The sequence below is a fragment of the Lipomyces doorenjongii genome (genome assembly GCF_038497915.1).
Source record: "Lipomyces doorenjongii strain NRRL Y-27504 unplaced genomic scaffold V1508scaffold_32, whole genome shotgun sequence".
NCBI lineage: Eukaryota > Fungi > Ascomycota > Lipomycetes > Lipomycetales > Lipomycetaceae > Lipomyces > Lipomyces doorenjongii.
Window position 1 is genome coordinate 4,948 of NW_027118099.1, and position 20,533 is coordinate 25,480.

The following is a 20,533-nucleotide window of genomic DNA, read 5'->3' on the forward strand; positions in this document are numbered from 1 at the left end:
TTAACGGACAGGGGCACGCGATGGAATTAGCTAATTAATGGAGAAGGACGCGATGGGATTGGTAGCGTTGTACTTGTGTTCATCGGGACCTATCCGCAGGATTCTACATTGAGCAACCAGGATTTCCCAAGGCAAATTTACGGTTGTCATCCGGAATAGTTCGTGGGATGCAGCAGCTCATCACGAACGGACAACGTCGACTCTGCGGCGAATGACAATATGCAAGTAATCATAGACGGCGCCATATTACAACATGTATAAAGGAAAGTTAATGAATTTCGCACAATTTCGAGAAGCCGGGCAGAATTGCAGCGTGTCAGACACAGGCGGAAGTGTTCCGCGGAAAGCAGAAGCGGAAGCAAGGGAAACCTTAAACCAATGCTGCCAAGTCACGGCGTGGCTAGTGTTGATTTACCGCCTTATGTACTTCAGGCACAATGATTACTAACGCTAACATTTGCCCGTTAAGGTTAATTCACTATTATATTAGTTTGTTGAAACCGCTCCTGATATCGGGCAGCAACGCGAATTGGCACCGGGTAGCCTCACATCTGCCAATGTCATATAGTTAAACCGATTTGAGACCGTAACTGCGTAAAATATATGAATTTTTCGGGTGCAGTTATTGCGGCCGTATCGTGCGTGGCCTTCCCCTCGCTTAGCAGGCAACAGAGATGACTGTGACGGCCACGAGCAAGGAAACCTTATTAGGTGCCGTGGCGGTTGCTGCGAAAAAGGATCTTACTTAGAGTTGCACTACTTTAAAGTTAGCAGGTACTATCGGCGGTTCGTACTGCTTTCATAGGCCACTTAGATCTACTCGCATTGCATTAGGCGAAACACTAACGGTGTGACAGTGGCGGACGTAAGCATAAGCAATAACGGCGACCCCCCAATAAAAGTATTTAGTGACCCGGAAGTGTGACATTAGCTAATAATTGATTGTGCTGACTAAAATATTGGCTAGTTTATGAGTAAATAACCTGTTTCAGAAAAGAATGGAATTCCTATTGTTGGCTTACGACTGTAGCGGCCATCATGGTCATCCCAATGGTGTACGGGTTAGCCACGAGACGAACTAGGTTCACTCTGGTCGTCATATCTTAAGGCCCTTAATTAACGTCTTTACGCCGTCGCAATGCCACAGCAGCTCGAATCGCCGGCTACCCCAGCGACAAATCTTTTGCCCTAAATTAGTGGCTTTTTCCCAAATCGGAATAACTTAGCCCGTATGTGCGGTAATGTCGTAGCCTAAACCTAGCGCCAAGTTTATGGGATGTAAGACCCCGAAACTTGGCTTTAGATACGTCTCGCGTTAATTTGGCTACCCAGATACTGTTATCTATTCAGATCCGTACTGCATCTCAACATGCCTGTAGAACACATTCTTTGTTTCGCTTCTTAAAAATGTCTTTTAGTAACCGGGCCGACAGGTGTTGTGCTAAGACGTGAAGAATTCTACTTAGTTGGGGCTCTGCCCGACAACGACCACACAATAGTGCCAATAACACTTAGCCTCCAGACGTTTCAGGCTATTAATTTCTGGAATTTCAATTTATATATGACATAATACTAAGGTAATGGAAGTGTACAGTTGTCGCGACGCGTCCGAGATTCGTGCGAAAATCTTCGGGATAAGATTTATCCGTCCACTCCGTCAGATGCAGTAAACAATGGCCATGTCGGATAGTAGGTACAGCGGACCGAGAATAGACGCAGCGCCGTAGAATCGGGGGTACCATACCGGCAACTGCAATGGTCACTTTTACGAATGTGGCTATATCTTAATGAGTTGCCGCTCCATTCTGTATGAACCAATTAGAACTCTCCAGATGGCGCAACGTCCTCCTGCAGCTTGCATAGGCGTTGCATGTATAATCAACAACCATGTATTAGAATGTACGCATGACTGACTATCCTGTTGTTGCTGTTTCGCGTCACCGGCGCTGGGATGGTTGTGTTTGGTACCCAATTGGCTAAAGTTTTGAGTGAGCGAAGTATGCTATGATAAAGCAAGCGGCGAATAGCAATTGAAAATATGCTTAATTAGCGAAAATGGTGCTAATGTTAAGCGGGCTACCAATGAAACAATAAGACAATAGAGGACCTGAAAATTGCGACGAAGGCGCGAATTACAACATTTTTGCGCAGTCGCAATATGTGTTAATTTCAGCAAAATGCGAAAATGTACAGAATTCTGTTTGCGATATTTCAATTGTTCTCTCTTCCTTGTATAAGATTAGCTCATGACACTATGGAGGCATAACTAGCATTCCAATACTATGACTAGCTGAAATTGGGATTGGCCATATATAAAACACCATTTACACACAGTATCCAATCGACATTGAAATCCCGCATTTACCTAACGGGCTCACTCGCGCATCGACCCAAACTGCAGAACTCAGCAAAATATGTAGGACCACTGTGGCAAGTATTTCATCGGTTTCAGTTCCGATGGATGAAAATGACGAGAAAAAGTGCGAGATAGAGTCGAACACTCCCATAAGTGATAAATCAAATCCAATATTTCCTGAACAATGAATATACCTGCAGACTATCGACAAAGATCCAACTCCGTCGACTCACTGACTGCAAGCTCAAAGTGAATTTTTGATCACCCCCACACAGTCGCAGATATGAAGCTCGCATACAAACGCGTTGTCAAAGAAACCCAATCCGCAGTAGGCAACACTGCATTAGATATCATTGAATACCAAATATAGTGAGAAAGATACTGGTAGAGTTGTCTGCTAGTGAAGTCCGTTGAAAATGCTGTAACAACTTGTGCGGGGTTGCATCGGAGCGTTTAGAAGCCGATGTCCGTTAATTAACACCAGCCGTCATATCTGCGTTCATATAATGTGCAGCGCCAGTTTGCATCGCGCGCCAAATATTTTCGCATTGACGAGGGACAGAACGAGGGATGGACGGAGCTACTGTTAATACTATTGAAAATATGAATGATCACATAATGCCAGGATCTAGTCTGATAGAAATCTAATATATTGATAGAAGAAAAGGTAAAAAGTGCTAATGACGATCCAATATGGCGATTCTGCATCTGCTTTGATTTCGGGTAGGACAATCGAATTAGCAATATATGAATATATGGTTAACTGCAAATAGTTCATTGAACGTTGATACGTGCCTTTGTGCGGGCAACAATCAGGTGAAATATGGGCATCCCCATTTGGGGCAAAATCGTCTGATGTTGCCACAACGTCCGCAGGTAATTATGACTCGGTGCATTTGTAGTTCTATATGTCTCTCCATAACTCTCTTTTGGAAGAATCACTTACTTATCATTACCAAGGTTGCTTTACTGCATGGCAGATGATTCACCCGTTCCAGTGTCGTGTTTCTCGTGTACGATGACGTCGGAATTCGCTAAATACTCATTTCCACAACTTTTGCTGCGAACATATAGCTATTTCTACAGATGCTGAGGAGGGCGCTAACAAGCTCTAGTTGCCGGTCATATTCAAGGTTCATATTTCACAATATTCGCATTCGACCACGTATTGAACTCGGATTCTTCATGCCGTACAAAGTCACTGAGATCTCATTGGCCAGAATACTGAGGTCTTAGACTCGACTTGAATAATCTAGCGTTCAGTGTTACGTGAATGTATTTAGGCGCTCACATAGTCCGGCTTACCCCGTAGGACTGAGTGCTGATATATGAACATCGCCGTGCGTTCCGTTGCCTTTAGTGATGTGGCAATTGTTCGTTTGTGTTCAATACTACTTTCCGGTGCGGCTGTCTCTATCCTTCCTTTAACTTACTATCCTGTTGAAGTAAGAGTTCATATCAGATAGTTCTCATATGTTATCATAGTTTTGATCCCACACAATTGGCTGCACTTCAGTCCGACGGAACCACAAAGAACCGGGAAACCTCGGGATTCATCCAACTTTTCATCACCGCCACAGTTTTAGCTAGCGCTTAAACCTCCATCACATCAAATGGTATGTCGTTTGGAGTCGCATTGTACCCCAGGACACAAACCTGAGTTCGCGGGTTGGCATTGCTTCCGGCTCTAGGCTGGCACGCTTTCCTGATCCTCAGTTTGTACATTGATGACATATATAAATAAACAAATGATACGCACAGTTTAATTTAAATGGATGAAATTAAGCTGAGAGTTGTTTCAATTTCCGAACACAAGCTATCATTTGCCGTTAGGGAATGCCAGTGGTAAACTGACGGTACAGATCTCATCGCTCACTAGGTACCTACGCCGACTAACTTATTTCGGGTATGAAATCGAACTTATTGTCAAGGGGAGAGGATACAAGCACGAAAACGCTCTAGATCCAGTAGGGAATAGTCGGTACCTTACAAGTATCGACTTTTTGGCCAGTGGCTTATACTGGAAGCGGGCGAGTATAATTCGTGTCCCAGATGTGGTGTTTACGATGCGAGCTCTGACCAGCGGGCAAGTCTCTGTTGCAATCATATCAAGCGGCCTTCTGGAGCATCTGGTTGGCCGAGCGTGATAATTTGTAGCCATTTCTAGATGTTCTCGAACAGCGTCGTCACAACACAGCCGCACATCGCGTGGCTCTGATTCGTCAGATCTTCAGCTGGTCAAGTTCGAGTGTCTCTACACGTTGCTTCTGCCGTAATTGTAAAGAATAAGAATAAGCCTTGCTTGGTCCCTATGCAGATGTGTACTTTAGTCGATACGGGACGGCATGGAGACAGACGGCATTCCGCGTCCGACTGCCGATGTGTGACGCATAATTGCTTCCCAAACCAGCTGGTTCTGCCGCTATCAAGCGAGCAATATTAACCGATCATATCCTTCCTTGTCTTGTTTCCTCAGCTGCACAACACGAACAATGGCCACCTCCAGATAGTCAAACGTGCCTCGTGGCTGGTGTGACGACAATGTGGCCCATGTGGCTGTGCTGGTACGGATTGCCTCGCGTACCGGGGCAGCAAGATGCATGCACAATGCATAATGCACTGTCTCCGAGCTACTAGCAAAATTTCCGGTCGGTCTCTGCTAATTATGGGCCACCCACCATCACCGGCCAGACAATGTCCGTACATGGAAGAGGCGCCTTCCTGATATATTATTCTTCCGTTTCCTTCTTCGCCATGTGTAGTCAATCGTCTCATCGCTCATGCAGCAAATGCACTTCGGCACTTTTCCGGTCACTTCACCGGTTCCGCACTCTGCCTGCCTGGCCGAAGTCAGCAATCGCAAGCGGGTAGGAAAGGCCTGCGACGCTTGTCGGTACGTGTATCTATTGCAAGATCAGCAATGGTCGCTAACATCCCACAAGAATCAAGAAGTCAAAATGTGACGGCAGCAGGCCGTGTTCTCGCTGCGTCGCCGAAGACAAAATCTGCGTCTTCACGGACCGCAAACGCACGACTGACAAGATTTACTCCGGCCCCTATGTTGAGTTGCTCGAGAGCCGGATCAAGATGCTCCAGCAGGGTATCGAATTACTTGTCCAACGCATCAATCGTGGCGACAGCATCACCTCTCTTCTTGACGATGAGGGCAAGATCAATATCAATAAGGTACTTGACAACCTATCTGTCAAGTGCACCGATACCGATGCATTGGCGGGCATGAAACGATCATCTACGTCCAGTGAAATTGCTTCTAGTGCTGTGCTGAGCGACTATGATGAGAGTGATGACGTCGAAGGGACCGAGTCGGAACGTGATCTTGCGACAAAACGCCGACGTGAATCTGAAGACGAGCTTGTGCAGGACTCTGACGCGCAATCTTACCCACTGGAGTCCAAAGAGTGCACGCCGGACGATATTCCGCCCATGACTGCCTACATTTTCGACACTCCAGATGCCTATCCTACATCCATCGGCTCATTATACTCTGCCTTCTCTGAAGTCCCGTCGCTCGTATCATCACCGGCCATTGCGTCATCATCGTCTCCAAGTCCGGAATTGACACATCTGTCGTCACTCTCATTCTCACTGGCGCCGTACAGGCTAGATTTAATGCCTCCACTACATAACTTCGATTGTCTTGACAAGGAGTCAGGCACTTCAATCGACGTCTGGTCAGCGTCTCCTCTATTTGAATCTAATTTTTGTTGATTTCATTCCCGTTAGTCTTTGGTGTTCATAAACGTTGAAATTCAATTGATTGCCGTTGGTGTCTATAAAATGGTGTTAATCAGGCGCTGGTGGCGTTTGTCCTCTGGGAGAGGGGATTAGAATATTTGTACAAATCGTGTTCTGCTGCGACTGAGGTCATTAGATCTAAATATTACGGAACATATTTACAAATAATGTTGCACCCGAGAGAGCAGTAGTTTGAGAAACCTTGGCAGCGGTGTGCACATACAAATTAGCACCATAAGGTGATGACAATTAAAGTGATTGGTGATTACAATTACTTCCGCGCTTAATAATCGTTATATATCATGCGGAACTAACGAACCGACCGGGCAACGTGATCATAAGGATACAAGAAGAGACTGCATCAAAGCTTTAGCAACGGTGAACAATCAGCAAGATTGCTGGGTATATGTTTTTTGGTAGTGATTGATACCACAGAGTCGGCAACGACTAAGGGCATGAACAAATAATACCTTGAAAACTTCGAGCGCGTCGCACTCCAATAATTTGTGGCCAACCTGATTATAATTTGTCCGGGTCAGGTTTTGTGACGATGGAGATCCTTATGACATTCCCAGACCTGGACAGCTGGCCCGTACCCCGCAATTCTCACGCCGCGCGCGTTCACGTTAGCGGGTACTTATCCATCTTCCGAGGCTGATCCATACAACCATTATGAACTTATTTATGTGTGCTTCTGCACTCTTAGAGTGGCAATCTAACATCTGATATCACTGTTGGCGGTTCTTCGTCTGCGCCATAATGTCCGGAGGAAGAGTAAAATTCCTGAGAGCACTTGCAAGCTGTGAGCTTCGCCGGGCCATTCACGTGTCTGCAAGAGTCGGTCTGCCCGGCGATGATGTCTACATCGTCTCCGCCGCCAGAACTCCAGTGGGAAAGGTAATTCTCATGAAATTGTGCGTTAGTCAGGACTAACAGTGAGTGACCAGTTCAATGGCGCACTCAAATCGCTGACTGCCCCGCAACTCGGCATCAAGGCCGTCACTGCAGCCATCGGCCGTGCCGGAATAGACAAGAGCGCAGTGAGCGAGGTCTATCTGGGGGAAGTTCTGCAGGCCAGCGTTGGGCAGTCGCCTGCTCGGCAAGTCGTCATTGGCGCCGGATTCCCTGTTTCGACGGACGCAACAACTATCAACAAAGTCTGCTCGTCCGGACTCAAGGCTATCATGCTCGCCACTCAGAATATCCAGACTGGCGTCGCGGATGTCATGGTTGCTGGTGGCATGGAAAGCATGAGCAATGTGCCGTATGTTCTGTATTGTGCTGTCTTGTGTTGTAAATGCGCTAATGATTTTTTAGGTACTACTTACCCCGTAACCAGCTCTATGGCCACTTTCAGGCAGTGGATGGTATCGTAAAAGACGGCCTTTGGGACGTCTACGGAAATATACAGTATGCCAATTTATGCTTCGTGTAATGAGCATTGCTAACAAAGGCAGCATGGGTAACTGTGCGGAGAACACAGCCAAAAATCTCGGTTTCACACGGGAAGATCAAGATAACTACGCCAAAGAGTCGTACCGTCGTGCCATTTATGCCCAGGAAAATGATCTCTTCGCAGAAGAAATAGTCCCTATAGAAATTACAAATCGCGGAAAGACCATTGTGGTCGTTGACGATGAAGAGCCGAAGTCAGTGAACCTCGACAAACTACCAACATTGCGAGCTGTTTTCGACAAAAAGGGGACGGTGACTGCTGGTAATGCCAGTCCCATCAACGATGGCGCTTCCGCAGTTGTGTTAGCTTCCAAATCCAGATTCGAGAAGTACAATTATAATGCTCCGTTGGCCCGGATAGTTTCGTATGCCGATGCCGCGAGAGACCCTATCGACTTTACAATCGCACCATCACTCTCAGTCCCATTAGCATTAAAGAGGGCTGGTCTCGAGGTCAAGGATATCGCCAAGTTTGAGCTCAATGAAGCTTTCGCCGCTGTGGCGTTGGCAAACATGCAGATCATGGGTTTAGATCCGGAGAAGGTCAATGTGAAGGGCGGTGCTGTTGCTCTAGGCCATCCAATCGGGAGTAGTGGTTCGAGGATTCTAGTGACGCTGATATATAACCTGAATCCTGGTGAATTTGGCGTTGCCGGTATTTGCAATGGTGGAGGAGGTTCAAGTGCTGTTGTTATTGAGCGGCTTTAGGAGATTGTTTAGAAGACCATGGTTTAGTTAGTTCATGTAATATAAGAAATCTTATCTATGGCCAGCATACTAAGAATCGGATTGCAATTTGCTGATGGCGGCCACATTTATCATAGGTAATGCGCTATAGAGCAAATTATGATTGGATGTTAATCATGGAGAAACATTGGGACCCTACTCGCTATTCCTATTTGGGAATTAAACAGTAACTCCCATTTTTTGGTGCACGGTACCCAGTATTCATGAAAGCAAGTCACCTCCAGCAAAATAACGAATCTGCACTATTTTTCAATTTCTGAGGACGTAAAACCGATCATTACGAGGACTATCGGTCTCATATTAACCTTTTCATCATTCACGAGCCTGAACGACCTTATTGTCCCGCTCTATGGCGTCAAACATACTTGCCGTGCGCGGCTCGGCAACGGCTGTGTGGGCATGTGAATTTCAACGGGCACTTCATCCGCGAAGTCAACACTGCCTTGGCTGGATTCAAAGCTGCTTGGCGACCACCGATTACGGTCCCTGTTTGATTTTGACAATAAATCCTGGGTTAAACTGTCAAGCTTCTGAGCACTCATACCCATTGTTACCGAAATCTGACTCATCTGTCCTAAACTTTAACCATGAGCATGACTGGCGATCTTGATGAGTTTGAATCAGCAGCGCGTGGCCGCCAATCCCGGCGCCAAGTAGCAGAGACACATATATCTAGCCAGCCTGCCAAGAAGACGAGCAAGAGAACTGTCAGCGATGCAGCATTGACTCTAGCAAAGTCGACTGAGAAGAGAACTGTCAGCAAAGCAATACATTTCGACCCAGACAAGAGTAGCTGTTCAAGAGCACGTCCCCATGGAGCAGTCCAATTTGATGAGCGTTGTAACACGACCTCTATCGCCGGACGCCAAAATAGAAGTACCGGCAACCTAGTCTGAATATGAATATGCACAGGAACATTGACACTGAGGGGAGCACGTATGTTGACAGGATTTCTACATGTCCGCAGCTGACACACATCTTAGGTTCCCTCGACTTTGGTACGACAGCTCATGTCAACTTGCCACCGTCGTCGCCGCTCCAAGTCCGCTGCATTCGGATATGGTGGGCGAGTTAGTGGATCATTTTGCGGATGCTTTGCAGAGAAGTTATGCGTCGCGGCGGCATCAGTGAAAATATCCAGGAGGGCTTCACAGTATCGAGCGCCACCACGAATTGTGCAGACGCAGGCAATGGACTCACAATCAGGGAATGGGATGGTGCAATCAGTGACGTGGTCGATAACGAGCGGACACTCATGGTTGCATTTGAAGTTGGCGTGTCGCTCTGCGGGCAGCCATCTCATGGTGTGTTTACGCTCTACATTGCCCACTGGGCATTGCGATGCATATTGCTGAGGGTAGTCGTGGCGAACGGTCCAAGGTTCAGTACTATGCAAGCGAACAAGAAGCCAGGGCGGCCATCCAGAGAGCGAGAGATGAAATCCGTCGTCGGTTGCGTCACTACCCATTAGGACCGCTGGTATGGAACGGGGTGATGTTGTCGATCATTTGTAAGTGATGAGCTGTTCAATTTATGTGAGACCGTCTGGCTGATATAGAGCAATGCAGGTTATCGTAAGAGACGGACGATTCTCTGAGCAGGATGTCCCGCCACTTAATGGCATTGTACTCGGAGACTGCGTCCCGACTCATATTCTCAGTAGCAGTGAAATATTGGCCACGCCTTTAGGTTTTTTTCGACGGAGCTGGTTTGAGTCCAAAATCCGCACGGCTATTTTGGACACTGCTGTTCTAAGGATCAGTAGAAAGACTAAGGTTGCACGGGGGCCCCTAGACGCTCACAAGATTCTGGCATTTGTCCCCATACTGTTATCTGTCCTGTATGCTCTGTCTGTCATGTGTGTTTCTTAGGTATGTATATAATTATATTCCATCTGCCACAAATTTCAGGCAAAGCAAAGACGTCCATAATCTTCTAAATTGCACACAATTAGCAGCAATGATCGTAGGGTAGCCGTCGCACACAACTGTACTGATAGTTTATGTCATACTTATGTGCTGACTTCGATTAATTTTATCGCCTTGTCTTGTTTGCTTTTTAAATCCCTTTTGTATAAGTATTTTTCATTTTTTAATTATTTTTTTTTAGTTTAGAGGTCCTAGATCCGGCAATACGAGTTTTCAGTGCAATATTGTTGATTGTCATTGTTGTCGATTGCATTATGTTCATAGTGCACAGCGCGTCAGCTAAGTGGTTGGATGATTGGATCGACCGACAGACCGTGACTGGGTACAAGTTAGACGACCTTTGACTAGTGGACTTGTCCAAGTGCATTATTCCCGATTGGGACGGTCTTGTCAGGCGTACTGAGAATAACTCAGTTTATGGTCTTTGATTTCACACCAGTTAGGTGCTCAACCCAGTTAGTTACAATACCCAACGCCGGAACTCCTGCTTGTCAGGCCGCACTTCACGCTTGTCAGCCAAGCCATATATAACGGCATATTTGCTTTTTGAGGCAGGAACCCTAGTGTTAGTGTGAGTGAGACTGAGACTCGCAGGGTTTTCGTTTTTGTGCGGCGTAAATTAAGCGCAAGCGCCGTCTGCGACTATCTGCCGAACCAGGACGGTTGCGGGGAACGGTTCCGTGCCGGAAGAGGTTCTTAACGTTCCAGCTTCCCCGGTTGACAGCACATGCTTGTCGTCCTCCTGCGATGGGTCCCCGCGGTATGCTTACCACGTCTAATAAATTGCTTTGCAACTCCTCTCTGCTTTGCGCGTCACCGACCGTAACAAGACCAGCAAGCAGAAGGAAATGGTCCTGCTTTAGATATCGAGAATCCCGCGATCACGCACCGCAACCGGCTGCCCACGCGCGTCTACTCCATCCCCGACACGAACATCCTCCTTAACGGCTCCTGGAAATTCTACTACGCACCTACACCAACAGTTGCACCGACGCCAAAAACTCCCGTGGACGGAGAGTGGAAGTACATCGTAGTGCCCGGACACTGGCAATTGCAAGGCTACGGTCGTCCTGCATACACCATTATATACCCCTTCCCTGTCGATCCACCATATGTTCCGTCCGAAAACCCGACCGGTGTCTACGAGCGCATATTCACTGTTCCCATCTCCTGGCCGAAGGGATCACAAATCCGCATCCGATTCGATGGTGTGGACAGCGCATATCATGTCGTTTTGAACTGCAAGGAGATTGGATTTAGCAAGGGCTCCAGGAATTCGTCCGAGTACGACGTGACCGACGTCGTCAAACTTGACGAAGAGAATGTGCTAAGAGTTTACGTCTACCAGTGGTCTGACGGCTCGTGTATCGTGGATCAGGATCAGTGGTGGTTGTCTGGTGAGTTCTACCCTGTGCCTGCATGATAGGTGTTATGTAGCTAATTGACTAAGGCATCTTCCGTGATGTCACTCTCTTATTGCATTCAGCCCCGCTGGCAATATCGAGGATTTCTCTGTTGTCACCGAGGTATCCGGCGACTCTGCGAACGTCCATCTCACCATCACCACTTCTCGTCTCGGATCTCCAGGTTCGCTTAATGTCGAGATCGGCAACGCAGATGCAGCTTATTGCGCCACGGTTGAAGTGGATCCGTCCAAGCCGACATGCAAACTCACTATTCCAATTTCCAACGCCAAGCCTTGGACTGCTGAGACTCCCAACCTATACAATCTCACCATCGATCTTTCTAATGCCAAGACCGGAGAAATTCACAAAATTAGCCAGAAAATAGGTCTCCGTGAAGTCAAGTTAATTAACGGCAACATCACCGTCAACGGCAAGGCAAATTCAGTTTCGTGGTGTGAACAGACACGATCACCATCCTGTTCTTGGCCGAGCTGTTTCCCCTCGACTTTATAAAGCGTGATCTCTTGCTTATGAAGATTCACAATATCAACGCCGTTAGATGCTCTCATTATCCTAATGATCCCAGATTCTATGCCATATGCGATGAGCTTGGTTTGTGGGTCATCGATGAGACTGATTTGGAATGCCATGGCTTCTATGACGTCATTGCTCGAGCTGAAGAGATTCCGGAGAGAATGGATTACGAGAAGCGCAAGGCTCTTGTGTTTCCTCGTGCTGCGATTTTACTTCGAACAATCCAGAGTGGGGGACTGCATACCTCGACCGCGCCCGTCAGATGGTTTTGCGCGACCGTCCATCTATCATCATCTGGTCACTTGGCAATGAAGCATTTTACGGATGCAATCATGCTGCTATGTATGGACTGATCAAGAAACTCGACCCTACTCGTGTTATCCAGTACGAAGGCGACATAGAGGCTAAGACCGCGGATATGTTTAGTATGATGTATCCGTCCGTCCGGACCCTCGAGGATTTTGCTGCCAAATACGGGGATAACTTTGAGAAACCACTTATTCTATGCGAGTACGCCCACGCCATGGGCAACGGTCCTGGCTCACTGAAGGAATATCTCGAGACTTTCCGCAGATATCGAATTTTGCAGGGTGGATTTATTTGGGAATGGGCGAACCATGGTCTTAAAAAGGTTAACGGTGATGACGGAAGCGAGTTTTACGGTTACGGCGGTGACTTTGACGAATACCCACATGATGGCACATTTATCATGGACGGACTCTGTTTCTCCGATCACACTCCTACTCCTGGTTGATTGAGCTTAAGAAGGCATACGAGTGTTGCTTTGAAGGACGGAAAGCTTGAGATCGCAAATGTTTATGACTTTGTAGGGCTCGAGCATTTAAATGCTACTTTTAGTGTTTCTAGGTACTCTACATCTGATGTGTAAGTCATCCGTTTTGCCTATACGGTCACGATTGACAAGTGCAGCAGGTCGAAAGGTTGCCTGATCGCTTCTGACTCACTTTGTATTCCAGTCGTCGCCGCAAGTGGTACTGTTTCAGTACCAGTTCCGGCATTCAAGTTCTGCCGAAGGAGCCGGTGAGGTTTGGCTGACTATTACGTTTTCGCTAAAGGAGTCTACGAACTGGGCCGACGCTGGATTCGAAATGGCATGGGCTCAATTCCAGATCAACACTCCTTATACCGCGGCCATCATCGATCAGCCATTTCTCTCGACTGCGTCGATCACGGAGACGCCTGGCTTTCTCATCGTCACCGGTCCTTCATACACATTCCAGTTCAATAAGCGCATTGCCAGAATCTCTTCTTGGACCTTCGATGGAACCGATCTATTGACGCCACCGAGCAATCTCCTCACGTTTTGGCGCGCACCAATCGATAATGATAATCCCGTTGATAAGCCATCGTGGCAAAACTATGGCCTTGATCACCTCCTTAATCGTGTCCGCAGCGTCGAAGCCAGCATGACAGATAGTGTCCTTACTATCGCGACGGTAGCCGACATCGCACCGCCGATTCTAGGATGGAAGTTCATCGCAGAAGTGACATACATTCTCGCCACCCCGGAAGTCTTAAAAATCAAGACAAAACTGACGATGAAATCGCACGCCCCGAATATGCTCCCAAAAAACCTTCCGCGCATTGGATGGGAGTCTTCTATTGCGAAGGATGTGGCGGCTGATGGTGAGGGTGTTGTGTCGTGGTTTAGCAAGGGTCCAGGTGAGTAATATCCCGACAAATGCGATGCTGCAAGGATTGGAATATTTGAGATGCCGATTAAGGACTTGGATACCATATATGAAGTTCCACAGGAGAACGGCAATCGTATGGGAACCCGGTGGGCATATATTCGTTCGTCAGGAAGTCACGGTCTTGCCGTCAATGCGAGCACTGAGTTCGGTTTCAAAGTCTCAAATAAAATCGCTGGTTTTGAAGCCGCAAGACATCCAAACGAGGTTGTGGCTAGCGAGGATTGGATTTTGAGAGTAGATTACGCACAGCATGGCCTAGGCACGCAGGCTTGCGGGCCTGGCGTTCTGGAACCGTCTAGATTGAAGATGAGTGAAAGTGGATGGGAATTTGAAGTTGAGTTGAAGGTAATTTGCCCGTAGGGACGACGGTTATGGTGAAGTTTGGAATCATATATAAATGCGGATATATAGTTGGTTTACAAATTATTTAGCGATAGATATATTTGCTTTCAATTAATAGTGAACAATGCATCACACCGTCCGGATCCTAGTCTGTCAATGACTGGCAAAATAGGGTATTAGCCTGAAGCAAATAAGTCTGAGTACCAACAAGTCAAAGGGTAGCAGAATGTTGTAGGAACTTCATATGGCATCTTGAATGGACTGGATACATAGCACGTAGAAGGTTCCAAAACTAATCTTAGCTGTTTCTCACGACATCTGCCGAGATCGGATCGTACCTATTGTCAGTGTCACTGGAGCCGCAATACCACTTCACCCGTGACAGATTTGTTGGTGCTGAGAATTGGGCTTGAATGGTGAACATGGCAGCCCGTTTACCATCGGACCGTTTACGATCGTAGACTCAAGACAGATTAGATTGGGTCGTCGAATCGTCCTTTCAACAGGTTCCTAAGCTTACCCGAAGTATGGCACGCACCGTCGTCTTGTCGCTTGCAATAGTCCTAATCTTATCGATCGGATTACTAATATTAAAAGGTGGCAAAGTGTGTATAAAAAGAATTATAAGTGGGGTAGTTGAGATGTCAAGAATGAAGCATTCCAAGGACCAATTTAACGGGACTGGTGCGGCTCAACCAAGACAATATGCTTATCTAATCTAACCACAAACACATTAAAGTTTGGATATTGACGGGAAATCCGATACCGCTATGCCTCGATAAATCTAGCTACAACGAGATTATACTAGTCCCAAAGAGGAATGATGGTTAGATAGCCCCATGAATCTCCGACGACGATATTGCATTAGCTTTCGCCATATTTGGACTAGTCTGGATGCCAAGTTTAGAGTCATTTAGACAGCTCGTTAAAAAATATAAGCGGATGATGAGTCCGAAGTCATGCAATTCGCTTGGTATTAGTCCTCCGCTTTCATTAACCAGCCGATCGAACTCAGGCAGCTAGCAAGAAACCCTTGTCAAAAGAACTAAGCCATCAATCAAAGTCAACATGTCTGGCAAGAAGATATTGGTCCTTGGGAGCGGCATGGTTGCTCGTCCCTGTGTTGAATATCTCACTGGCGATACGAAAAATGAAGTCACCGTTGGTTAGTTTCTGTCTTGCAGTCCTCGTCTCAATTGACTCACTCCACATTGACATAGCCTGCCGAACCTTATCAACCGCTCAGGATCTCATATCTGGTTTACCTCGAACGCAGGCCATTTCCCTTGACGTTTCGTCAGTGGCGGATCTTGACTCGCAGGTTGCCGCCTGCGACCTTGTCATCTCTCTCGTACCATATGTCTACCATGCGGCGGTGATAAAGTCTGCTATCAAAGGCAAAACCAACGTCGTGACGACTAGCTATATTTCGCCTGCAGTGCGAGAGTTAGAACACGCAGTGAAGGAAGCTGGCATCGTAGTTCTGAACGAGGTCGGTTTGGACCCTGGAATTGATCACCTGTACGCAATTAAGACCATTGACGAGGTCCACGCGAAAGGTGGGAAGGTATGCACGTTGGGCAACGATGGCCATCATATCAAAGTCATCTCACTTAACTAATGGATGTGATACAGATTAAGCAGTTCTACTCGTACTGTGGAGGATTGCCGGCGCCAGAATGCGCTGGAAATCCACTCGGCTTCAAATTTTCCTGGTCTCCACGCGGCGCATTGCTGGCACAGCGCAACTCTGCGTCCTATCTCTTTGAAGGCAAACAGGTCGACGTCTCGGCTCAAGATCTCATGTCTGTCTCCAAGCCATACTTCGTTACTGACGGGTATGCTTTCGCTGCTTATCCAAACCGTAATTCTGTACCTTTCCGAGAGTTCTACAACATTCCGGAAGCAGAGACCGTCCTCAGAGGGTCGCTTAGGTACGAGGGAAACCCGGAGTTTATTCAGGCTTTGGTAGAGCTTGGTTGGCTCGACGCAGACGAAAAGGATTGGTTGAAGGAGGGAATGACATGGGCTCAAATCCAGCAGAAGTCAATTGGTGCTGGAGACTCGAATGAGGGGTATAGTTTTCGACATTGTATTTGTAACTTCTTCTCTAACTTCTTTGACTCTCAGAGCTCTCATCTCACGTATCAAGGAGATCTGCAAGTTTCCAAACGAGGCCGAGAGTGATCGTATCATCTCGGGCCTACGCTGGATGGGACTTCTCACGTCCGAGCAAGCCGTCTTGCGCGGACGGAACCTCTTGGATACACTGTGTGGCCAGTTGGAGAGGCTCCTGAGCTATCAGGCAGGAGAGCGGGACCTCGTCATGCTTCAGCATAAGTTCGTAGTCGAGTGGAGCGATGGCAAGACGGTACTTTTTTTCTCCCTTACGTTCGGTTAGATTTGTACTCATCATGCGAAACAGGATACACTCACGTCGACGCTCGAGTTGTTGGGCGACCCGAGAGGATACTCTGCCATGGCGCGTTCAGTCGGTGTGACTTGTGGTATCGCAACGCAGCTGCTGCTAAATGGTCACCCAGCCGTCAATACCGCGGGTGTTCATGCGCCGTACAAGAAGGATATCTGTGATCCCATCAGGGAAATTTTGGAACGGGAGGGAATTAAGATGGTTGAAAAGGTTTTGTAGAAGAGTTTGGACTGGTGTACATAGCGAGCGCGAGGCAGCACCTTGAATGCATTTGATTTATGATGACATCCTTAGCACCATTCGAAGTGTTGATTGTCTTTTTGCTGTCCATAGTCTCCTGCAGCATGGGAGCTTAGAAATTCACCAATGGCAACAGACACGTATTTCGAGCTCTAGCCTTCGTCTTGGGCGGCGGGTAATGGTTTACTGTTCAAATTCAATGCGCCCATGTTCCATCTATATATATTTATGGTGGTAAAACTTGAAGTTCTAGCAATATTCGTAACCACCGCGCCTGGAATGACTTACAATAAATTCCTTCCTATCAAAAGCGTACATTACAGTGCTTACTCAGGATCAGCCAAATAACAAACTGTTACGCAAATCTGCAAGCGCGTAGCGCTGATTGCCCTGCCCATCGAAATTCTTATGGTCTAACCATGCCTCGAAGGCATGTTTCAATGCTGGCCATTCGGAGTCAAGGACTGAAAACCATGCCGTGTCGCGGTTCTTGCCCTTGACAATCATGTGCTGGCGGAACAATCCTTCAAAAGTAAAGCCCAGTCGTTGCGCTGCATGCTTGGATGGCTCATTAAGGTTGTTGCATTTCCATTCATACCGTCGGTAGCCGAGTTCTTCAAAGATCAATCGCGCAAGGAGATAAAAACACTCGGTGGCACCTCTTGTCCGCTGTAAAAGCTTCGAGAACATGACATGGCCAACCTCAATTACACGGTTGGGAGCGTCAATGCGCATCAGACTGATAATGCCAATGGCCTTGCCAGACACGTTATCAAGTACAGCGAAGAAGACAGGATCGAAGGACTCTGCACACTGCTCTATGTATCCTTCAAATTCCTGCCGAGTAATGAATGGGCCGACAGGCATGAAATCCCATAGGGAGACACGTTCCTGCTCACTGCCGCCAACGACATCATATAAATCACCGGCATGTTCAGACTTGATTGGCTGCAACGTGACAAAGCCGCCATATATGGGCTTGCGGGATGGGCGAAGCGCTGGGTCAATTGATAGTTCGGATGCGCAAGGACGTTGCTTGATTCCTGAGTCTCCCATGTTGACTAGCTGAATGTGTTGAGGTTAATAATCTTAGGGCAAGGTCAACTTATATCTATGTTCATTCAATAGTGACTCAGCAAGAGTGACTCAGGGGTTGTGACTCATCAGGTGCTTCCTCGAGTTGAAATATACACGACCTCGACGACCCACACATAGTTCCGTCATCTTATATCCAAGGCGATCCTACAGGAAATGCAAATTTCAAGTGGGGATTTGTTAGGATATTCGATCTTATCATCGGTTACTCGTGAAAGTTGGATCTACAGTAATCTTGGCAATAAATCGATTTAAACCCTGAAAAGCAGCAAACTAGAGACCTAAACCTTTGCACCGCCCATGCTATTATTTAAAGGCCTGACATTGTAAATTATGCAAATCTAAAATAAACCTAAACGGACTTCTCCAAATGCTCCACAGCGTGTTTCGCCTCGTCCAGTATCCTTTCGTTCTCCTCCCGCGCCTTTGTCCGTTCCGCCAAAGTCACCTCCATCTCTGCAATAAACTCCTTATTGGTGGAATCCCTGACCGCCCTAAAAATCGACGGTCGCTTACCATCACGGTCGGCGAACAGCTGGTCGACCATTTCCAACGGCAACTGTGAAGTTTCAGGAAAGAAAAAGTATACAACCGGAATCGTGACAAAGTTTAAGAGAGCAAAGACGATGTACGACTTGTATGTGATATTGCTGATCATGACAGGTGTTATTTCAACGACGACAAAGGTGAACAGCCACTGTGATACAACAGACAAAGCCCCACCACGGAGACGTAGCTTGAGCGGCAGAAGCTCAGAGGGATAAATCCACATATTTGACTGCCATCCCAGAGTAAAGAACGTTTGGAACAAATAGAGAACGACGATGGCTGCGTATCCGAGACCTTTTGTGCCGATACCGACGAAGACGGCGGATAATAGCATGCAGGTGCCCATACCCATTGAGCCCAGCAGAAAAAGTCGACGACGACCGACGCGGTCAACCACATACCAGGGGATCAAGCTGCTGAGGAAGTAGAAAACTTGAAGACCTCCCGAAACAAGTAAGGCGTTGTGCGAGCTAAGACCAACGGAGTTCTGAAAAATGTAGGGGCCGAGGGAGGACATAACGTTAACACCGGACATTTGCTGGACGAAGTTGGACGTCCAGGAAATCAAGACACGCTGCCAACCGCTTATACCATGATCCTTGAACACGTCACTCCAAGAGCCGGCTTCTTGTGACTCGACCGCGATGGCGTACCTAATCTCTTGCAGCTCAAACATAACTTCGGGATGATCCTCCGAATGACCTCTGAGTGCGGCAAGCACATAACTGGCCCTTTCTGACTGGCCAGTTGCTGCCAAATAGCGCGGCGACTCGGGTAGAAATGGAATGAGGCACAATACTATAATCGCAAACACGAACTGGAAGGCGCAGCGCATGGCAGTCGCCATTGGATTGAGCTTGAATAAAAACTGACGCCATAGACGAGCCAAGTGGCTATGATCAGGCCCAGTAACATGTTCGACAGCTGCATGGCCATCATGCGCCCTCGGGATTTTGGTAAGGTACATTCTGCTAGCCAGATGGGGATGACTGTGGACACAATGCCAAGACCGAAACCCGCCACGAAGCGACCGACAAGAAACTGTGCGATGCCGAACGACGACGCCTGAATGATCGCGCCGATAGTTACTATGATAATGCCAACGACATTGTTGGGCTTGCGACCGAATCTGTCGCCGACGACAAATTCCGCGAGTGCACCAAAAAGAGCACCAACTTCGTATGCCGAGATCAGGAATCCGAGCAGCGATGAGTTGGGGTTGTTGAAAGTATCAAGAAACACGGTCGAAGTCGTGAGTCCACCCATGAACGCGATATCGAATCCAAATAATAGAAACCCCATTGAGCAAGACATGGTTACCGCGTAGACCAGGCTTTGGCCTTTAAGGCGCATGTAGGTAGGCGATGTGGACATGATTCTAGCAAGACGCAGAAGCGTTGACTGAAATGACTTGGGACTGCTAATTCTGTGGCCCCGGATGAGGCAAATCTTCTGGCTTTATTGTCGGGTGCCAGATGAATTCCCCAAGCTCCGGGGGTGCTGGAGGAGCCATCCCGTGTGGTCACCCGACGTTGGGGTTCATTATACTGAGGTTGCGGGGGCAGTTCTGGGGTGCGTGCGGCGTCGGACGTTCGTCAGCGAGTTCGTGGGGGAAACAATAGGACAGAGCTAGGGTTTTTCTAATCGGCGCCGAACGGCGGTTGCCAAGCGGGGGCTGCGTGCGGCTGTGCGGGATAGACTTGGTGATCAAAACAAGACTTTGCGAACAATTTTATCGACTCAATATATATTAAGCTGCTATTAAACGGGTCCGCGCAAAATTATTTCATGAAATCGAAAGTTTGGAAAGTAAGCTGTTGGTACTATTTTGGTTTGTAGATGCTCTTGTGCAAACACTCTGACCCTGACGCTATTCCATGCCAGGAAATCACATTTCCTAAATTATTATAGCGTAAACCATGGTGCTTATCTATTGGTCTCACATTTACGCAATCAGCTTCACGGTTATGCTGCAAAAA

At 47.5% G+C, this 20,533-nt stretch overlaps 7 protein-coding genes across 7 annotated transcripts; 5 read left to right on the top strand and 2 right to left on the bottom strand.

The window, feature by feature from the left end:
* Positions 1 to 5,035: 5,035 nt before the first annotated feature.
* On the top strand, positions 5,036 to 6,584 carry V1508DRAFT_419250 (uncharacterized protein). The gene is made up of 2 exons (XM_066940572.1): positions 5,036 to 5,249; positions 5,299 to 6,584. The coding sequence occupies exons 1-2, from the start codon at positions 5,137 to 5,139 to the stop codon at positions 6,083 to 6,085; spliced, it is 900 nt and encodes a 299-aa protein (XP_066795157.1). The 5' UTR covers positions 5,036 to 5,136; the 3' UTR covers positions 6,086 to 6,584.
* A 55-nt stretch (positions 6,585 to 6,639) lies between these two features.
* V1508DRAFT_419251 (Thiolase, N-terminal domain-containing protein) lies at positions 6,640 to 8,311 on the top strand. The gene is made up of 4 exons (XM_066940573.1): positions 6,640 to 7,009; positions 7,060 to 7,376; positions 7,430 to 7,522; positions 7,570 to 8,311. Exons 1-4 carry the CDS (start codon positions 6,872 to 6,874, stop codon positions 8,273 to 8,275), a joined length of 1,254 nt encoding a protein of 417 aa, XP_066795158.1. The 5' UTR covers positions 6,640 to 6,871; the 3' UTR covers positions 8,276 to 8,311.
* Positions 8,312 to 8,536: 225 nt separating this feature from the next.
* V1508DRAFT_456305 (uncharacterized protein) lies at positions 8,537 to 10,245 on the top strand (the record flags this gene model as incomplete). Its single annotated transcript, XM_066942648.1, has 6 exons — positions 8,537 to 9,121; positions 9,282 to 9,384; positions 9,416 to 9,590; positions 9,671 to 9,805; positions 9,883 to 10,089; positions 10,225 to 10,245. The coding sequence occupies exons 1-6, from the start codon at positions 8,902 to 8,904 to the stop codon at positions 10,243 to 10,245; spliced, it is 861 nt and encodes a 286-aa protein (XP_066795159.1). The 5' UTR covers positions 8,537 to 8,901.
* Positions 10,246 to 11,090: 845 nt separating this feature from the next.
* Positions 11,091 to 14,257, top strand: V1508DRAFT_404841 (glycosyl hydrolases family 2, TIM barrel domain-containing protein; the record flags this gene model as incomplete). The annotated part of the gene is made up of 10 exons (XM_066938658.1): positions 11,091 to 11,093; positions 11,114 to 11,643; positions 11,729 to 12,049; positions 12,084 to 12,141; positions 12,164 to 12,380; positions 12,410 to 12,931; positions 13,013 to 13,067; positions 13,116 to 13,191; positions 13,229 to 13,869; positions 13,900 to 14,257. The coding sequence occupies 10 exons, from the start codon at positions 11,091 to 11,093 to the stop codon at positions 14,255 to 14,257; spliced, it is 2,781 nt and encodes a 926-aa protein (XP_066795160.1).
* A 926-nt stretch (positions 14,258 to 15,183) lies between these two features.
* Positions 15,184 to 17,049, top strand: V1508DRAFT_462416 (Saccharopine dehydrogenase). The gene is made up of 5 exons (XM_066942834.1): positions 15,184 to 15,404; positions 15,460 to 15,806; positions 15,875 to 16,314; positions 16,370 to 16,610; positions 16,665 to 17,049. Exons 1-5 carry the CDS (start codon positions 15,308 to 15,310, stop codon positions 16,887 to 16,889), a joined length of 1,350 nt encoding a protein of 449 aa, XP_066795161.1. The 5' UTR covers positions 15,184 to 15,307; the 3' UTR covers positions 16,890 to 17,049.
* A 66-nt stretch (positions 17,050 to 17,115) lies between these two features.
* Positions 17,116 to 18,006, bottom strand: V1508DRAFT_419263 (acyl-CoA N-acyltransferase). Its single transcript, XM_066940574.1, has one exon. The coding sequence runs from the start codon at positions 17,964 to 17,966 to the stop codon at positions 17,247 to 17,249; it is 720 nt and encodes a 239-aa protein (XP_066795162.1). The 5' UTR covers positions 17,967 to 18,006; the 3' UTR covers positions 17,116 to 17,246.
* Positions 18,007 to 18,357: 351 nt separating this feature from the next.
* On the bottom strand, positions 18,358 to 20,273 carry V1508DRAFT_448618 (general substrate transporter; the record flags this gene model as incomplete). Its single annotated transcript, XM_066942461.1, has 3 exons — positions 19,373 to 20,273; positions 19,075 to 19,352; positions 18,358 to 19,041 (listed from the first exon to the last, which is right to left on the bottom strand). Exons 1-3 carry the CDS (start codon positions 19,926 to 19,928, stop codon positions 18,358 to 18,360), a joined length of 1,518 nt encoding a protein of 505 aa, XP_066795163.1. The 5' UTR covers positions 19,929 to 20,273.
* Between the last annotated feature and the right edge of the window lie 260 nt (positions 20,274 to 20,533).

Excerpts from the sequence above, each read along its gene's own strand:
- V1508DRAFT_419250 (XM_066940572.1), top strand. The coding sequence starts at position 5,137 with ATGCAGCAAATGCACTTCGGCACTTTTCCGGTCACTTCACCGGTTCCG. Across the intron at positions 5,250-5,298 it reads AAGGCCTGCGACGCTTGTCG|AATCAAGAAGTCAAAATGTG; the intron begins GTACGTGTATCT and ends ACATCCCACAAG.
- V1508DRAFT_419251 (XM_066940573.1), top strand. The coding sequence starts at position 6,872 with ATGTCCGGAGGAAGAGTAAAATTCCTGAGAGCACTTGCAAGCTGTGAG. Across the intron at positions 7,010-7,059 it reads CCAGAACTCCAGTGGGAAAG|TTCAATGGCGCACTCAAATC; the intron begins GTAATTCTCATG and ends GTGAGTGACCAG. Across the intron at positions 7,377-7,429 it reads GAAAGCATGAGCAATGTGCC|GTACTACTTACCCCGTAACC; the intron begins GTATGTTCTGTA and ends ATGATTTTTTAG.
- V1508DRAFT_462416 (XM_066942834.1), top strand. The coding sequence starts at position 15,308 with ATGTCTGGCAAGAAGATATTGGTCCTTGGGAGCGGCATGGTTGCTCGT. Across the intron at positions 15,807-15,874 it reads TCCACGCGAAAGGTGGGAAG|ATTAAGCAGTTCTACTCGTA; the intron begins GTATGCACGTTG and ends GATGTGATACAG. Across the intron at positions 16,611-16,664 it reads AGTGGAGCGATGGCAAGACG|GATACACTCACGTCGACGCT; the intron begins GTACTTTTTTTC and ends CATGCGAAACAG.
- V1508DRAFT_419263 (XM_066940574.1), bottom strand. The coding sequence starts at position 17,966 with ATGGGAGACTCAGGAATCAAGCAACGTCCTTGCGCATCCGAACTATCA.